This window comes from Myotis lucifugus, unplaced genomic scaffold, assembly GCF_000147115.1.
Source record: "Myotis lucifugus unplaced genomic scaffold, Myoluc2.0 scaffold_283, whole genome shotgun sequence".
In the NCBI taxonomy this organism is placed as follows: Eukaryota; Metazoa; Chordata; class Mammalia; order Chiroptera; family Vespertilionidae; genus Myotis; species Myotis lucifugus.
Genome location: NW_005871331.1, coordinates 746,126 through 764,223, shown reverse-complemented (window position 1 = coordinate 764,223; position 18,098 = coordinate 746,126). Strand labels below are relative to the sequence as shown.

At 44.2% G+C, this 18,098-nt stretch overlaps 2 protein-coding genes and 2 non-coding genes across 7 annotated transcripts in view; all 4 read left to right on the top strand.

Annotated features, from left to right (window-relative positions):
* Positions 1 to 1,561: 1,561 nt before the first annotated feature.
* RPSA (ribosomal protein SA) lies at positions 1,562 to 7,950 on the top strand. The gene is made up of 7 exons (XM_006099748.3): positions 1,562 to 1,714; positions 2,539 to 2,704; positions 3,548 to 3,666; positions 5,185 to 5,430; positions 6,462 to 6,590; positions 6,711 to 6,876; positions 7,785 to 7,950. Exons 2-7 carry the CDS (start codon positions 2,572 to 2,574, stop codon positions 7,877 to 7,879), a joined length of 888 nt encoding a protein of 295 aa, XP_006099810.1. The 5' UTR covers positions 1,562 to 1,714; positions 2,539 to 2,571; the 3' UTR covers positions 7,880 to 7,950.
* Positions 3,334 to 3,483, top strand: LOC111828101. The gene has a single exon (XR_002831879.1). It is a non-coding gene; the product is annotated as a small nucleolar RNA SNORA62/SNORA6 family (small nucleolar RNA).
* Positions 5,495 to 5,646, top strand: LOC111828100. Its single transcript, XR_002831878.1, has one exon. It is a non-coding gene; the product is annotated as a small nucleolar RNA SNORA62/SNORA6 family (small nucleolar RNA).
* Positions 7,951 to 14,532: 6,582 nt separating the features above from the next.
* MOBP (myelin-associated oligodendrocyte basic protein) overlaps positions 14,533 to 18,098 on the top strand; it is a 33,194-nt gene continuing 29,628 nt past the window's right edge. Inside the window, exons 1-2 of one of the 4 annotated variants that reach the window (XM_014465223.2) lie at positions 14,533 to 14,673; positions 17,688 to 17,735. The gene's annotated coding sequence lies outside the window, so the exon portion shown is untranslated. Of the gene's footprint in view, positions 14,674 to 17,483; positions 17,736 to 18,098 lie in introns of those variants that run through there. The other 3 variants (XM_023763393.1, XM_023763395.1, XM_023763394.1) reach the window with 3 other exon arrangements.

The window sequence follows — 18,098 nt, the reverse complement described above, 5'->3', positions numbered from 1 at the left end:
CGATTCCGGTCAAGGGCATGTATCTTGGTTGCGGGCACATCCCCAGTAGGAAGTGTGCAGGAGGCAGCTGATCAATGTTTCCCTCTCATCGATGTTTCTAACTCTCTATCCCTCTCCCTTCCTCTCTGTAAAAAATCAATAAAATATATTTTTTTTTAAAAAATGATGGAAGTGCTTGTGCAGAGGACCTGGATCCTGTACAATGGAGCCATAGCCACTTGACAAGTGCCTTAGTCTAGGGCTCCTCACCGGGACTGCCTATCACCACAGTGCATTTTTCATCTTAGGACTTTTCCTCGCCAAGAGTTTTCACCGTGCAGATCAGTGGCCAAGGGCAAAGTTAATTTTGTGGGGGAAATATTAGTGTCTGTGAAGAAACACAGTACAACGTCCTGGTAGTTACAATGGTGGAAGGTATTCTTCAGACCCTGGTGTGCAGATGAGGGAGCTGATGAGATGGTTTGGGAGTATCCGGAAGGCTCTCCAAGAGTCCTTAATCACCAAGCCATTGTTTCCATAAAGCTACTCTAAGTCTTCCCTTTTGTGAGAGCCAAAACGTCTCCAGATACTTAGTTTCTAAGGATGCTGAAAGCCAAGCCTCTACGTTTACTCCTTTTCTATGCCAGCTTTGTTTAAAAGTAGTGGGGTTTTGTTTGAATTTACAAACAACCTATGTTCCTCAGAAAATTTTTAAAAATACTGAAAAATGAGGGGAAAACCCCACCTACTTTCTGTACTTGTACATCTGTAGTTCTCACCTTGGCTGTACATTAAAATGATCTCAGGATCTATTTTTTATTTTTTAGGAGCTATTTTTTTCAAATCAGATTTTCTTGGTTTGGGTTGGGCATGTTTAAAAGCTTGCAAGTGATTCTAAGTGCAGTCAGGGTTGAAACCTACTGTATACGTAATTATTAATACTTTGGCCATTTAAAATAAACTTTTAATGCGTTTCAGTTTTTTTAAGAACCACCCTCATCCTCTAATTTTCTTTTGTACCATAGAATTTTAATCATCTTTTTAAATGGTTGTATAGTATTGTATCGACATAGTAAATTTTTAGTAACGAATCGATTGATGGATATTACAATTTTGTATACCTTCTCCTCCCCCCGCCCCCCCCCCAAAAAAAAAGTTCTCATGCATCTGTGCAGTCTTGTCCTTTTTATTTTTTTCAGGAAATTTTCCCATAAGTGAACTTTCAGAATCTGAATTACGTACTTCTAAAATGTCCTCCAGAAAAGTGACAATCGTTTCTGCAGCTTTTGTTCATCAAACACGCAGACTTGTGGGTTGCACACTCCTTCCCACGTAGGGACACTGCAGCTTCGGGGAGGGACCCGCTCGCCTTCCCAGGTCAGGACAAAAGGCTCGAGTCGGGGCAGGCGGCCTGGCTTCCGGCTCGAGTCCTGGACCCGGATTGCCGCAGAATCGCCGAGAGCCGCGGACTTCGGGGCGGCGCTGGCAGCAGGAGGGGCGGGGGGGGTCCCTAAGTCACGCTCCGCCCCGCTAGCATCAGGGCGGCCCTATTCGCCGCTCCGAGAGCCCGCGCCGCGCCGTCAGCCCGCCTCCCGGAAGGAGAAGGCCTGGATCCGCCCCGTTTCCGCCCGGCTTTGGTTGTCATTGGCTGGCGGCGGGGTATATTAGTACGTCACTTCCGCCCGCTCGGCCTTTCCGCGCTACCCAGGGAGGGCTCCATACGGCGTTGTTCTCGGTGAGTCCCCTGTGTAGTTCCCTGCGTCCCCCCAGGGCCACCTGAACCTCCGTCCCGCACAGACGAGGGGCGCGAGGACCCGGGGTGAGACCTGCAGATGGAGCGGGTCTGGCGGGGCCCGGCGCGCCCGCATCGGCCCGGCGGCCCGCACGTGGCCGACTGGGCCCGCGGGCTCCCACAATGCCCTCGGAGGTGGCGCTGGGGCCCAGGCGCGGGGCTGGGGTGCGGTCCGAGCTGCTGGTGGGCGCGGGTTCAGAAAGGGGGAATCGGGGATGCACCGCGCTGCGGTCGCTTGGGACCCCCAGGCTTTGGCTGTGAAACCAGAGGCCTAGGCTCCACCTTACACCTGCTGCTGGGGCGCGTCGGGTCTTCCGTTTGGTGTTGATGGGTTTTGGGGAAAAGGAATTAATTGCTCCTGGCGGGAGAGGTGAATTCCAACGCGCTACTTGAATGCAAACCTGTTCGTCTCTCCACTGCCTTGGCTCCGCTTATGTTCTCGAATGTGGCTGCTCTTCGCACATCTTTGCTCATCTATACCTTGAGCTTAACTCCCAGGTACCATGAGAAGTGTTAGTTTCATTTAGTTTATTACCCGGCTGTTTCCCTATCCCCACACCACGCTCTCCTCAGTACGATTTGATGCGGTTACGTGTGTAGCGAAGTCCGTGCAATTGTGTCTCATCCCACAGGACTGTACGGTCAACCTAGAAGGTTGGCTAGATTCCATTGAAAGATGAAGTTGCTTTGAGGAGTAATTAGAACTCACCTGCTTCCCCTACCCGCCTGGAATGAAAAGGACTAGATGGTCAACTTTTGTTTTCCAGGTTCCCACGTAACTTAAAGGGAAACTTTTCACAATGTCCGGAGCCCTTGATGTCCTGCAAATGAAGGAGGAGGATGTCCTCAAGTTCCTTGCAGCAGGAACCCACTTAGGTGGCACCAACCTTGACTTCCAAATGGAACAGTACATCTACAAAAGGAAAAGTGATGGTCAGTCATTGCTTTAGTGGCCCTTTTTTTTTTTTTTTGCCATTCCACCTTTCAGGGCAAATTTTGACTCCCACCGTTCTGTTGAGAAGTGCTGGGTGAAGTAATTTCTGTGTCTGCTTTGGAGTGCTCTCTACTAAGTAATAAAACCAGATCTCTACATTGAGAACAGGCTTTAAAACTAACTGTTCTGGCTGTGGTTGGAAGGAAAGGTTTCTGGGCTCCAGTGGAAAAGGGTGGTGGGACTTGAGTTGGGTCATGAAGGTGTGAGATGAGATGATGAAGCTCGTGAGCTGAGTTCCCCTCCCATAGTACCTTAATTTCATAGGTGCTGATAGAGGTTAGTTCAGCTAAATTTGGAGGAAAGTCAAGCAAGAGAAGAGGGGATTAGCAGTTCGGCTTGGGAGGTATTAGAAGAGGGAAGATACGTTGTGACAGTGTAGAAGGCATTACCGTGGGTAAAGCAGTTACTCAGTTTGGAGATGGAGCCAAGGAGGGATTTCAGCTATGACGGAGTTTTAGATTGAATTTGGTGTCAAGGCAGATGAAAGAGTAGTGAGAGGCCAGACAGTGGGCAACAACTCATAGGCATTACTGCAGAGAAAGAGAAGATGATGACCTGCGGATTGAAAGCTGCACACTATTAAAGCTCGGGGTGGAGGCCAGTCTTGGCCGGTGAACTTCTGAGTGTCGGAAGTGTGCTATATTAATGGCAGGACTTTCGCTGACACCAGGAGAGCTTGCCTCTATGACTGGAGTTGATAGTGCTCTCTGCCACATTCAACTGTTTAGAAGAATGTCCATTTGCAAAGCCAGGTCAAGTGCTAACACCTTTGCTGCCACTAGGCATCTACATCATCAATCTGAAGAGAACCTGGGAGAAGCTTCTGCTGGCAGCTCGGGCCATTGTTGCCATCGAAAACCCAGCTGACGTCAGTGTCATATCGTCCAGGAATACTGGCCAGGTTTGTGGAACAATATGGTTGGTTTTTATTATTTAAAAAATAAACATTTGGGGGTGTATGGAAGAGTATAAAAATAACCCATGATTTCACTCCAGAAATGTTGAGCAGCCAATATTCAACATTTTCGGTGTATATTACACTTGCCACCTGACTGTGTTGAGCTTCATTTTTCATGTCATGTATTTTCTTGTGCCACTAAACATCGAGAAATGACCCTGATAAAACGGCTCATAGGATTTAATGGTAGTCAAATTTTTTATATTTAAATGAAGTACTGGGTTAAAAGAAATTTTGTTGTCAGCTGCAAAGGTTTTCAACTCCTGGGAGCACGCCCTGCTTTTCCCTTTTCCACCCTTGGCTCCTAAAATAAAAGAAAGGTTGTGTAAGTATGGTGCTAGTCCTCTCATCCAAGTCTTCATAAGAAGCAAGAGTAAGGATCTTTTCCAACTTAAATAAAAAAGAGCTTTTTTATTCACCCCATTTCTAATTTTGAAAATAATGCTTGGCTTTGATTTGAACGGAGCTTTTAAAATCGGGAGAATCCTTTCATGTTTCATTGTTTAGCTTGACAATAAAACTAGTTCCCATTAACTTCCAGGGTGTTTTGTGGGGGTGGGGTAGTGGAGTTGGTTGTTCCCCAGAGGCTGGCTTGTGACTGGGTCCCTCCAGTTCGGTGCCCGGTAGAAGAAAGTCTGCTGTGGCATGAACTTAGTGACCACTCTTGGCTTCCTTCAGTGGAAATTACTAAGCATTTATATTGATCTAGGAAGTGTTGCTAGGTGCTTGGGATATAGCTGGAAAACAGCCGAATGTGCCTTTTGGAAGGCAAACAGGAAGTAATAAGCTCTATAGAAGAAAAAGGTGAGGGAAGGTAAAGAAAGCTGACTGTGTTTCTGCTTTTGTAGGATAGCTGTGTGATAACTTTACCAGAGCTGGAAGTGCTTACTGGTTATCAGGAACTGTTGTATTGGTTCCTTTAATTTTATAACCCTACTAGAGGCTTCGGGTCCCTAGGCCTGGCCAGCCCCAATTGGGGCCAGAGGCTGGCAGGGGTGAGGGTGACCGGTGGAGTGCACTGACCACCAGGGGGCGGCTCCTGCATTGAGTGTCTGCCCCCTGGTGGTCAGTGCCCACCATAGCGACTGGACGGTCAGTTGTAAGGGTTGCTTAGGCTTTCCTATATGCAGAGGAGGAACCTGGAGGCATATGAGTAATTAGCCCAAGTCACTCACAAAGTGGCCCATGTGGGTAGAAATCAAGCAGTGTGTCTATATCCTCCAGAAGCAAGGGAGCCAGTGAGCCCCAGGTACCTGAGGGGGTGGGGATATAAATAGTAAGTATTTGTCAGGTAACATGGAGGCCAGAATTGCTGGAATTTGATGCTTCCATTTTTGAGAAGGGGATATTTGGGAGTCTGGCTAAAGAGGCTGCTTCACATGATAACAGAACCCGTCACACGTTTACTCTGAGGTTCCTCTGTCACTGGAGCACTGCTAACTCTTAATGTTAATTCTGAAGCGAGCTGTGCTGAAGTTCGCTGCTGCCACTGGAGCCACTCCCATTGCCGGCCGCTTCACTCCTGGAACCTTCACCAACCAGATCCAGGCAGCCTTCCGGGAGCCAAGACTTCTGGTGGTTACTGATCCCAGGGCTGACCACCAGCCTCTCACAGAGGCGTCTTATGTTAACCTGCCCACCATCGCTCTGTGTAACACAGACTCTCCGCTGCGCTATGTGGACATTGCCATCCCTTGCAACAACAAGGTAACTGCTTTTCCGTCTAAACTAGATCTTGAGAATGAGTGCTCCCGAGAGGGTTGGGCATTCCTCTGCACATTGTTAGAGCTTGGAGTTGCGGCCCCTGGTGGCCCATTGACTCGCAAGTGTAGGTAGTGTGCTACATGAGAGGCAAGACTTGGCAAACACCACAAGGGTCTCTGGCCCAATGAGTGGAGTTTGATAGTAATTCTTGCTACAAATGTGAGTTGAATGTATGTATGAGAGCCTTAAGGATATGAAAACATTTGAAAAAGTTTGTTTTCTTCTGCTTTCTCCAAGTTTCTTGCTTTACTTGGGCCTCTCAGGCATTACTTGGCCTTTCTGTTTTCAGACCAGCTTGATGAATCCTTAAAGATCCTTAAAAGGTGGGCTGCATATGGTTCAAGTTGGTCCAGTTTGTCACTGGTCTCAAAACCCTGAGTCTCTTAACACGTTAAGCGCCCAGCCTGTTTTGTCTTAGGGAGGGACAGAAAGTATAGTGTCACCACCGTAACTGACATGGTGCTTAACGTGCTAGAGGTTTTTAATTAAATAACCAGTGTCCTGGCACTGATCTTGGGGTCTTTAATTTTGTTGCCTAGGATAGAAGCTTGACAGCAGTACTTTTATAAAATTTCAACCAATCAAGGTTGAGAACCACTGATAAATTGAAGAATCTTAATGTTCTTGTTTTAAACACTAAATACTGAGCCATGTCTGTTCTCTTGGTACCAAGAACCTAGATGGTGTGGGTTTGGGTTAGGTGGAATGGGAGGTACACGCTGTTTGGGTTGACCAAGTGTCACTTCTATTGTTTTCAGAGAGGAAGGGAGAGGGAGCTAGAAACATCAATGATGAGAGAATCATTGATCAGCTGCCTCCTGCATGCCCCATACTGGGGATTAAGCCTACAAAACCCAGGCGTGTGCCCTGACCGGGAATCCAGTCAGGACCTCTGGGTTCAGGGAGATGGTCAACCACGGAACCGCATCGGCCAGGCCCGAGTGTCACTTTCTAATACCCTGGCGTTCTTGCAGGGGGCTCACTCAGTGGGTCTGATGTGGTGGATGCTGGCCCGGGAAGTACTCCGCATGCGTGGCACTATCTCCCGTGAACACCCGTGGGAAGTCATGCCTGATCTTTACTTCTACAGAGATCCTGAAGAGGTAAGCTTCCTCCACAAAGGCTTGTGGTCACATAAGCAAATTGGACACCTTGGTTTATACTTCTTGCAAGTAGAAGTTGTCAGTCCTTATGAAAAAAAACACTTTTTTTTTAAAAACCAGATTGAAAAGGAAGAGCAGGCTGCTGCTGAAAAGGCTGTGACCAAGGAGGAATTTCAGGGTGAATGGACTGCTCCTGCTCCTGAGTTCACTGCTGCTCAGCCTGAGGTTACAGACTGGTCTGAAGGCGTGCAGGTGCCCTCCGTACCCATTCAGCAGTTTCCTACTGGTATGTACAGTAAAGCCTCCATGTAATTTACTAATTTGGGTGAGGGGTGTTAAACCCAAAGTCCATTAAAAAATTAACAAGTTAGATTACCTGTTTTTACTTTATGTAGACATGTTTGTGTAATTAAAATTAAGTATGAAAAGTTTTAACTTCACAGTAAAGTTTTCTATATATATTACTATAATTTTAAATTTGTACTGAATAGGTCTAGTCACTTCGAGTAAACACGCACATAGCTGAGGTATGGCTTAGTGCATGTCACAACATCCAAGGAAAGTCACGCCATTTAATGAAAACCAATTACCTCATGTGGTGGGTGATTTTATGCTAGTCATTCTAATCATTGGCTGAACATTGTTTACAAGCAGTGACTCTTGAGTTTAAATATGTAGACTATAGTTGTAGATACATAATACTTATGTCAGCAAAATCACTAGTGTTTTTTTCAACATGGCCTATTCACTAAAATTAGTTAAAAATAACTATGAATTAATAACAAAAATAACCTAATTATGAGCAAAACTTGGTTAAAAGCCTTTTAAAAAATTAATAGGGTGTTAATTTTCTCATGACATACGGACTGGAAATTTTGCTCATTAAATCCGAAGTCTGTTAAATCAAGGTCTGCAAAATCAATAGTTTACTGTATCATGATAGAAGTGCATCAAGCTGGTGGTTTGGAACGTCTGTTTTTAATCTAACGTGAATGATCTCCAAGGCCATATTAAAAAGTTCGTCCTGGTATTCATAGCTGTGTTAACCTGAGAGATTGAATTCAGGTGCATTTGATCTGATTTTGAAATGTGTGTCTGACAGAATTCGAGGCAGATTGCTGGTGCCAGGGAGGTGACAAAAAATACTATGGGAACAGAGCTGATGGCTTTTCTTTTTTGGTATTTTCTTAACAGAAGACTGGAGTGCTCAGCCTGCCACTGAAGACTGGTCTGCAGCTCCCACTGCTCAGGCTACTGAATGGGTAGGAACAACCACTGAGTGGTCCTAAGCTGTTCTTCCACAAATTCTTAACACAACGGAAATAAGGTTGATGGAAAATAAACAGTTTCTAAAAGTCGTGTCCATTGTTTCAGTTTTTTATTCCAGATCAAGATGCCTGGAGTTACTTTAGGTGCCTTGACAAGTGTATTGCTTTTCACTTGGGAATTTTCCTGAGCTGCTTTTTTGTAATAAGGATCACCATGTGTTCTGGAAATAGATGTGAATAGCTGCACATAAGTGCTAACCCTAGGATTATTTTTCCAAGGTTCTGATATTAACATCTGTATTGGTCAATTCTATAGAATCCAGATTTTAATTGGTTTTCATTGAGAGCCCCACTATTTGACAGTTGTGTGGGCAATGTATGAGTAACATGTGGCATTAAAGACCCACTTTGGGCAAAAGTGGGATATGGTCTTCAGTTGTAGAACCACTGGAGGGGTCACAGCCTCCCCAGCTTTGAGAGGCATCTATTTTCTGTCATCTAGTCAGCTTATCTATAGATTCTGGGAGAGAGTTGTACAAGTGTGCAGAAATTCCATAGAATATTGCACAGTGCTCTGTGCATTTCAATTCTATTAAGAATATGGCTCTCGCCCTAACCGGTTTGGCTCAGTGGATAGAGCGTCGGCCTGTGGACTCAAGGGTCCCAGGTTTGATTCTGGTCAAGGGCATGTATCTTGGTTGCGGGCACATCCCCCTGGGGGGTGTGCAGGCGGCAGCTGATTGATGTTTCTAACTCTCCCTCTCTGCAAAAAATCAATAAAATATATTTTTAAAAAAAAAGAATATGGCTCTCTACTCATGTCACAGTGGCACTCAGCTAAGTGAAAACCATTGTCTTGAATGAGAATAGAGCAGTTAAGTGGACCCAGGTTTGGAGTAGCTGCAATGATTTACATAGATTTTTTGTACCCTTGGAAATGGACAAAATGTCCGTGTGACTGCAGGGCCCCTTGCAGTGGAGCAGAGACAAGGGGGACCCCTCAGCTCAAGCAGCATTAGCTTCATAGGAAGTCTGCCACGGGCTGTGTTTAGGAACAAGTTTGGACAAATCTGCCGTGTCCTTCAAAGCTCCAGTGTGTTTGGAGCTCAAACCCATGACAAGTGGTCAGCACACCTGTGGTAATTTCTGGAATCAGGGTGGCTGGAAAGCAGGGGTAGGTAGGGAGAAGGGAGGCTGGGTGTAAGGGCCAAGTGAGGGATGGAAAGCTCATTTGTCAGTATGTTTTGTGGTTAAGGAGCTGTTCAGAGAACAAGGAAGAGGAAAACATGGTCAGTTTCATTTAGAGTATACATTTTTTGTCATAAATTGACTCCTGCCTGCAATTGCTGAACCCTCCAGGGCAGTGGTTCTCAACCTTCCTAATGCCGCGACCCTTTAATACAATTCCTCATGTGACCCCCAACCATTTTCGTTGCTACTGCATAACTGTAATTTTGCTACTGTAAACAATATGTAATTATATGTTTTCCGATGGTCTTAGGCGACCCCTGTGAAAGGGGTCGCAACCCACAGGTTGAGAACCACTGCTCCAGGGACTACCCAGTCCATTTCCTTACTGCCTCGGATCCCCTCCAGTCCTGTGTCTTAGTGCCCAATATCTCCAAGCTGGAAACCTTGCTGCATTCCTCTTGGGGTACTTGCCTTCTGGCATTGGCACAACATCAAACAGCCTTTTGTCTTCCATATATAATATAATTTTAAAGATGAGATGTCTGGCAAGGTTATTATACCCCATACCAGAAGCCAGGTCCTAGATTGGGAATTGTTTACAGACTCCTTACCTGGCTGGGTTAAATTTGCCCTGAGGATCATTCTCTTCACAGCCTTCATGAGAAGTTGTAGACACGAGACTATTGTAGACCAAGTAGCCATTGCTACTACAGGATCCATCAGACAAAGTAGTTCTTCAAACTAGTCCCACAGAAGCAGCCTGGCCACCTGGCTGGTCAGTGGCAACTTATACCCTCAAAAGAGGCCTCATGCTGATTTGTGATGCTCGTACCACGTAAACATACATCCTTGCCTGCACAAATTGGCCCTGATCTTTGGGCCTACTCTTAATAGGGTTCCCACACCACCCCTTACACAGGATGGTCTTTTAGGCGTACCCTGCCCATTTGCCAGCTCCTTGAACAGAGTCTACTACAACAATAATGGGTCCACCCTAGGTGAAGCTCACATTCCTGTCCCCTCACGGTGTGCCATCAAGGCCATTACATAGTTAAGCCTGTAAAGACCAGCTGTCCAAATGGCCAAAGGGCTGCTTTCCTCAGCATCTGAATGAACGATATGTTCGTCAGTATCCAAATGGACAGTCTCAGTTGTGCATGTAGCAGGGTACTAGACCCATCCTTACACCACTTGGCCTCGTGGAGGGGTGGCGTACCTTCTCGGGGACAGACTAAGGACTACCCCTCCATGGGGGTTTCATCTCTTGACGGGGTCTCATGTCACAGGACCCAACAGGGTTTGCAATTACTGTGACAGAGGGCTGGTACTTACTGCTGCTCTCCATTGATAGTTACTGCAACTAGGTTAAAAAAAATAAGGGTTTCCTCCCTAATTTTGTATATATTAAAATTTTTTTCATAAAAATAGATTGCCTAGTTATGTTGAACATTGCAATTAACTGAAATTTACTGAGAAAAAAAATCAAATTAACCAATATCAAGTATTGACATGAAAATACCATACACTATAACCTCCACAGTAGATTCCTGAAATAGACTTTCAACCAAACCTGGCCAGCGTGGCTCAGTGGTTGAGCATTGACCTGAGGTTGGTTTGATTCCTGGTCAGGGCATATGCCTGGGTTGCGGGCTGGATCCCCAGTGTGGAGCCTGCAGTGGGCAGCCGGTCAGGATACTCTCATCACTGATGTTTCTCTGTCCCTCTCCCTCTCTGAAATAAATAAAAAAGACATTTTTGAAAAGAGAAAATTGTGCTTGATTATTAATTCAAATCTGTTAACTCAAATGGCCACAGATTAACTAGGATCTGTGATTTTCTCAAGGCATTTTCTTAAAACCACCAGATAAAATGGTAGATGCATGGCTGTTGGTGAGCATAGAATTAAAGGTAGTTCTCTTCTAATACTGGCTCTGCATATTTCCTGTCTATTGATAGCAGTGATTAGACTCAGGGCTCCCCATTGCGATGTGCTGACATCTGACCAAGATCCCCTTGACAAACTTGAGTCAGGAGGCCTCTACCTTGGGACATCTGTCTGTCTTTGTGTCATCCCATTTGAACAAGAATCTAGTTGAGTCATTTTAGCAAGAATGCCCCACCCTTGATATCTAATTGAATTCCTCACCACCACCCCCTGCCCCCCGTTATCCTCTTCACCCCCATAGTGATGTCTGCTCAGTTGGGCCTGACTCAGCAAGAATCCTATCCTAGTGGGTTTGGCCAGACCCTCCCCCCTCCCCCCCCCCCCCCACACACACACACACTCCGATATTTCCTCTTAGTAATTTTCCGTTCACCAACTCCCTCAACCTGCTCCTGGGCTGTAAATCCCCACTTGTCCATGTTTGTCTTTGGAACCGAGCCCAGTGTTACACTGAAGTCTCTTTTTCTCCTGCAGTGGTTCTCAACCTTCTGGCCCTTTAAATACAGTTCCTCATGTGACCCAACCATAAAATTATTTTCGTTGCTACTTCATAACTGTAATGTTGCTACTGTTATGAATCGTAATGTAAATATCTGATATGCAGGATGGTCTTAGGTGACCCCTGTGAAAGGGTCGTTCGACCGCCAAAGGGGTCGTGACCCACAGGTTGAGAATTGCTGTCTATTGCAACAGCTGAATAAAATCTGTTTTTAACCCTGGTTTTCTTTAACACAGTACACTGATCCATTCTTGTTCTGAGTCTCTATTTTTGCTAGAATCTTTGCATTTTGCTACCCTGTGCCCACCCTTTCCTTCTCTAATAATAATGATACAAGGGGTAAAATCCATGAATTGGGCACAGAAAGTTGAATAGGAGAAGCATGTCACCTTAAGAGTGAGTGTTTTTTTGTGTGTGTGTGTTTTTTAATCCTCACCCGAGGATATTTTTCCATTGATTTTTAGAGAGCGAGAAAGAAGCATCGATGTGAGAGAAAATCGATTGGTTGCCTCTTGCACGAGCCCAGACCAGGGCCCGGGCCAGGGAGGAGCCTGCAACTGCGGTCTGTGCCCTTGACCAGAATAGAACCTGGGATCCTTCGTGCCATAGGCCGAAGCTCTATCCACGGAGCCAAACCGGCTAGGGCGAGAGTGAATTTTAACACAGCAAATTGGATAAAGCCCAGTCCCTTAATTAAGGAATATAATGTACATTATTCCACAGGTCATTAGTGGCCAAACACAATTCACAATTTTCACTGGGCAGAGGATAGGAGAGAGAGGAAGAGGAGAGGGAGAAGGAGAGGGGAGAGGGTCTGTGGAGCTTGGGAACACAGAGGCTTTGTCTGAGCTGCTGGCAGCTTAGATGGTGCTGTATTCTTCTGTTTACCAAAGTTGGGGACTAGCTAAAAAGCTGTAAGATCAAGGTCAAAGTCTCGATGGAGACAGATCTGCTCTGGAAGTTAGGATTAAAGGACAAATGAAGACCCATTTAGGTTTGTTTCTTTCAGTTTTGATCAACCAATTCACTATATACCTTGAAATAATTAAATGGTCTTATAGCTATTCATAAAACTCACTTTTTTCCATATTTCTACAGGAAAAAAATAGCATTTTTGTCATGAATCTGAAAATCTTTGGCTTGTTTTTTGTTTCTTAAATAAAAAACCAATTTTTACAACACATTGTGACACAAGGTTTTGTTAGATAAACAACAATGCTCTAATTGTGGATGACTTCATGTACATTGAAGCTTTAGGGTAGGGGTCCTCAAACTACGGCCCACGGGCCACATGCAAATACAAATATTGTATTTGTTCCCATTTTGTTTTTTTACTTCAAAATAAGATATGTGCAGTGTGCATAGGAATTTGTTCATAGTTTTTTTTTAAACTATAGTCCGGCCCTCCAACGGTCTGAGGGACAGTGAACTGGCTCCCTGTTTAAAAAGTTTGAGGACCCCTGCTTTAGGGTGAAATAATAGAGATGTCCTTACCTCGTCAGAGTCTTTCCTAAGATAACTTCCCTCTATAAATGACCCACTCATTTCATAATTATCTTCACCAATCTCCATAACAAGATGTCATACCCTCCAGCCCTTTTTCTGCTTGAATCTCTCTACACTCATATACAATAGTGTATGTTTTACTGTGAATGAGTATGGATTTATTTTTTTTATTTTTTTTATTTTTTATTTTTTTTATAAATGTGTTTTTGTTTGTTTTTTTTGTATATTTTTATTATTGATTTTTTTACAGAGAGGAAGGGAGAGGGATAGTTAGAAACATCGATGAGAGAGAAACATCGATCAGCTGCCTCCTGCACACCCCCTACTGGGGATGTGCCCGCAACCAAAGTACATGCCCTTGACCGGAATCGAACCTGGGACCCTTGAGTCCGCAGGCCGACGCTCTATCCACTGAGCCAAACCGGCTAGGGCGGATTTATTTTTAAAGTAATGAAAATGTCAGAGGATTTGATAGTGGTGATGTTTCTACAACCCTTAAATATATTTTAAAAGCTCTACATTTTATGCCTAAAATTTTGAATTCTGTAGTACATATATGTTATGTTATAATAAAACAATTACTGTGTTTTTGGTTAAAAGTGGCAGGTGAACAACACATACTGTTTCTTCCAAAAATATGGAAAAATGATGCATCCACAATTTTGAGGGAGAATAATTTTCAATCTGGAATTCTATACCCAACAAGGCAATCAAATGTGAGGGTAGAATAAAGCAGCTTTCAGGTATGCAAGAACTAAAACAAAATTCACTTAACACGTGCTCTTTCCAATGACGGCACTAGAGAGAGTACTTCAGAAAACGAGGGAGCAAACAAAAAATGAGAATGCCATGTGATCCATGACATAGGTGATCCTTACGGCAAGAAAGTGCAGGGAAGTTTCAGTCCCGCAGCAGACTTTGAGAGCAACCAGTCCAAAAGTCGAGCCAGAGCACAGATTACGAAGGCAGTAGAAGTAAACAGTTATTTGATAGATTGGAATATTTGAAAAATTGATAGTTATTTGACAGGTTTGTTGGAATATTAAAAAAAGTGAGAAATAAAACACTAAGCAAATTAAAATAAATGAAAGCAAAATAGAACAATTTTTAACTCCAGGAAAAACAAATTTTTACAAAGAAATGAAGTCATCACTGATTACAAAGTTGTGTAGAAAAGATATTTACTTATTGATGATAATATAAATATTGACAGGTATAACTGCATTCAGTTGGTAAGGGGAGAGGGAGAGAAAGGACGAGAGTGTAAGAAAATTAAACCCTCAATTGGGAGCCAATAGTCTATAGTAAGTAAGCATATATGTAGCTGTATGGATTTTTAACAGTATGGAAATGAATAGAGAAAAATAGCTAAAATTTGTTGAATGTGTTGCCTTTGGTGAGTGGGATTATGGAGTGGGATGAAGTGCAAAAGGGGCTATTGTTTCTCCTTATAAGCCTTTTAATGCATTATAACTTTGTGCAAATATTATTTTGATAAATACTCATCAAAATGAATTAAAAAAGTAGTTACAGTAACTGATGTATTCGTTTGCTAGGGCTGCCATTACATAGTACCACCTAGTATCACTGAGTGGCTTAAACAGCAGTTCTCCAGGCTGGAAGTCCAAGCAGAAGATGTCAGCAGGTTGGTTCCTCTGGAGGGCTGGAGAGAAGGTATGTCCCAGGTGACTCTCGTTGGCTTGTAAATGATCATCGTCTCCATGTGTCTTCACATTGACTCCCCTCCATGAGTGTCTCTGTGTCCAATGTCTTCTTTTTAAAAAAAAAAATATTTTATTGATTTCTCAGAGGAAAGGAGAGGGAGAGAGAGATAGAAACATCAATGATGAGAGAGAATCACTGATTGGCTGCCTTCTGCACACCCCCTACTGGGGATCAAGCCCGCAACCCAGGCATGTGCCCTTGGCTGGACTTGAACCTGGGACCCTTCAGTCTGCAGGCCGATGCTCTATCCACTGATCCAAACCGGCTAGGGCCAATGTCTTTTTTTTTTTTTATAGGACATCAGTGAACCACCCTAACAACCCCATTTTCACTTGATTACGTTTGAAAAGACCCATTTCTAAGTAAGGTCTGGGAGTTAGGTCTGCAGCCTGTGAATTTGGAGGGGGCACAATTCAGCCCATAACATGGGGGGGATTGTTGGTGGCAGCCAAAGTTCCTGTGGAGAAATTATCTGTAATGTTAGCAAGTCATTTAATTTTGGCCATGAATCCACTTGAAGTTCTAGGGGGTGGTGCCCTCTGTGGAACACAAAGCTGCCATTCAAAGAAGTGCCCCTGACTCGGGTGTGGCTCCTACGCTATCTTTCTGGGACTGAGAACACCACCGCGTGAAGGGCAAACACCAAACTTTAAATAGGAGCAAAGAGATATGGCATAACGAGTGTTCTGTGGGAACTCCATACTTCGGTTGCATAAATTGTGCATCGCTCCATATATCATGGAGTAGAAGATCAAAGACAGGACTTCACAAAATCTGCCAGTAAGGACCTTTGTTGGAAAGGTTTGAGAAGCAGAGGAGTCCTTTAGGGAAGAGGTTATCTCTATAATCTACCCACTCTATCTTGCACTTTTGAAATAACCTGAATTCACCAGAGAGAAAGGGGGTGGGGGAGGAGAAGAGGGTACAGGGGATAAATGGTGATGGAAGGGGATTTTACTTGGGTTGGTGAACACAATACAATATATAGATGCTGTATTATGGGATTGTACACCTGAAACTTATATAGTTTTATTAGTCAGTGTCACCCTAATAAATTCAATTATAAAATAAAATGCAAAAGAAAAGCCTGAAAAATAAAATGAAGTGCAAAAAAAAAAAAGCCTATTTAGACAACATCTCCAGTTGTTTTATAAGTAGGAAATGTGTTCTTACAACTGTTTCGCAAGCTTCTTTAAGGCCAGACCACAATAGCTAACTGATGTAGCACTATATGCCAGGCACAGTTCCAACCAGTGTGACATCGTAACCAGCTTAGTGACTGTCCCTGAGTCCTCCAGAGCCCGTGCTCTGAGCCACCTTGTTCTGCTCCCGAGCCCTCACGCACGTCCATGCAGTACAGGCAAAGTGCCGGCCTCACAGCAGGAGTGAACCAACCAGCAGACGTATGTACCTCGTTACGCACATCAAGAATGTTTAGCCATGAAGTTAGTGTGCAATGAGATTTATATGGTATGTTTTCAGTCTTGTTGGATCGCCCCCTCAAGGTCCCCTAGGATGATTCTTTTCGCATTACTGTGACAAGAGCCTGGAAAGAAACTTTATGACAGTGTTGGCATGTAAATCTCACTCTCATGCAAGGAGTTGTGGGAATTCAAGAGGCAAAGCTACTGTTGGTTGGATTAGTTTCAGAAATATCCTTTCACCTTTCAAATCATTAGTATGTAGTTCTCCACATAGAATGAAATTTAGCAAAAGCACTGGTTGTAGGATTCATGACATTTATTTTATTTATTTTTATTTCAGAGAAGAAGGGAGAGGGAGAGAGAGATTAAACATGAATGATGAGAATCATGGATCAGCTGCCTCCTGCATGCCCCTATTAGGGATCTAGCCTGCAACCGAGGCATGTGCCCTGGCCAGAATCGAACCTGGGACCCTTCAGTCCCCAGGTCGATGCTCTATCCATTGAGCCAAACCAGGTAGGGTGGACCCATGACATTTAACCGAGGCACAGTTACAGGATTCAATGGCATAACCCCCAAACTCCAGGAAAATAATAAGAAAATGCCATGTCCAAGACTGAAGTCAATATTATGGGGTGTTATGTTAATTAAATGAGATTCTTAATTTACAGAAATCATCTATCATAGATTTTTTTAAAAGTCTTCATGCATTTGAACGTAAATGGTAATTGTTATAGAATTGTCCAGATCTAATCTCAGTAGTAACTACACTGAGGTACTCTTGCTAAATTGTGCGAGGGCATGCATGTATGGATGCTAGTCTTGGATGTGTGTATATATGCATGTTTGTGTATGTAGGGAGTGTTAGGGAGGGTGCATGTTTACTCTGAGTAGAGTGTGGAAAGAGATTCCAAAGGCAGGGATTTGTCAGTGTGATTCCAACTCTGTTCATCGCTTGTGGGTTTGGCTTGTGGCATGTGCGGTGAGGTATAGCGCGGTGGGAGCTGGGATGATTGCTGTGGTGGTTGCCACGTTGGCAGGAGCATGTGTGGTTTGGTGGAGTGAGTTGGTGTGTGGTTTGATTTGGGGAAAGTGAGTATGGAGAGAGCCTTGGAGAGGGCGTTGGAATGGGGTGTTATGTGGGATGTGAGAGGTGGGAGACTGGGATATGAGAGTGTGGGGCTGACGTGTAGATATGGTTTGTGACTGTGTATGTGTGTGTTTGTGTGTAATGTGCTTGTAACTTAGCTTTTGTTTAGATTTTCTTTTGCCCTTTGTTTCAGTCTTTGTTTTTGTCTTTGTTTGGCCTTTGTGTTGTCTTTGTTTCACTCTTTGTTTAAACTTTCTTTGGCTTTTGTTTGCTCTTTCTTTAGCCTTTTGTTGAAACTTTGTGTGGCCTTTTTGTAGTCTTTGTGTAGCTTTTGTTTTTAAGTGAATCTTGGCTGAGAACCCATCAAAAACACCTTGTGTAATGAAAAACCCGGATATATAATCCCTCCCTATATATTCCACATGCATTGAGTAGCCTCACCCTCTCAGGCGCCTGGTACAGACGAGGAACCTGTTTCACACAACTGCTACTTGAAGGTAAGGGGATTCCATTGGTTTTCATCTTACTTCATGTTATACTTCGTCTCCAGTGGCGAGTGCGCATTTGTGTGTGGGCCGTTTCACTGTGTCCCAGGGGAAACCTGGAATAGCTGCCAGGAGTGGGAGGGCATAAAAGGAGGGAGAACGCAAGCACAGAGGACACCGAGGCTGTTCTGATGTGGGCAGAGGGCCCTCCTGGAATGTTCTGGCAAATGCCTGGAAACTGGACCCTAACTCAGATTCCGGTCTAAAGCCCCCTGTTCCTGGAGCTAGACCAACAGCACTATTGGCTGCTGCTGCTTCTCTCCTTTTATAATTTATCATGATTTGAAATGAGTTTTCCTTATCTAGGAACAACGC

What these genes read in the sequence shown, in the direction of transcription:
- RPSA (XM_006099748.3), top strand. Translation starts at nt 2,572, where the DNA reads ATGTCCGGAGCCCTTGATGTCCTGCAAATGAAGGAGGAGGATGTCCTC. An exon ending in CGTCCAGGAATACTGGCCAG is followed by an intron (nt 3,667 to 5,184) that starts GTTTGTGGAACA and finishes TTAATTCTGAAG; the next exon opens with CGAGCTGTGCTGAAGTTCGC. An exon ending in TCTACAGAGATCCTGAAGAG is followed by an intron (nt 6,591 to 6,710) that starts GTAAGCTTCCTC and finishes TTTAAAAACCAG; the next exon opens with ATTGAAAAGGAAGAGCAGGC.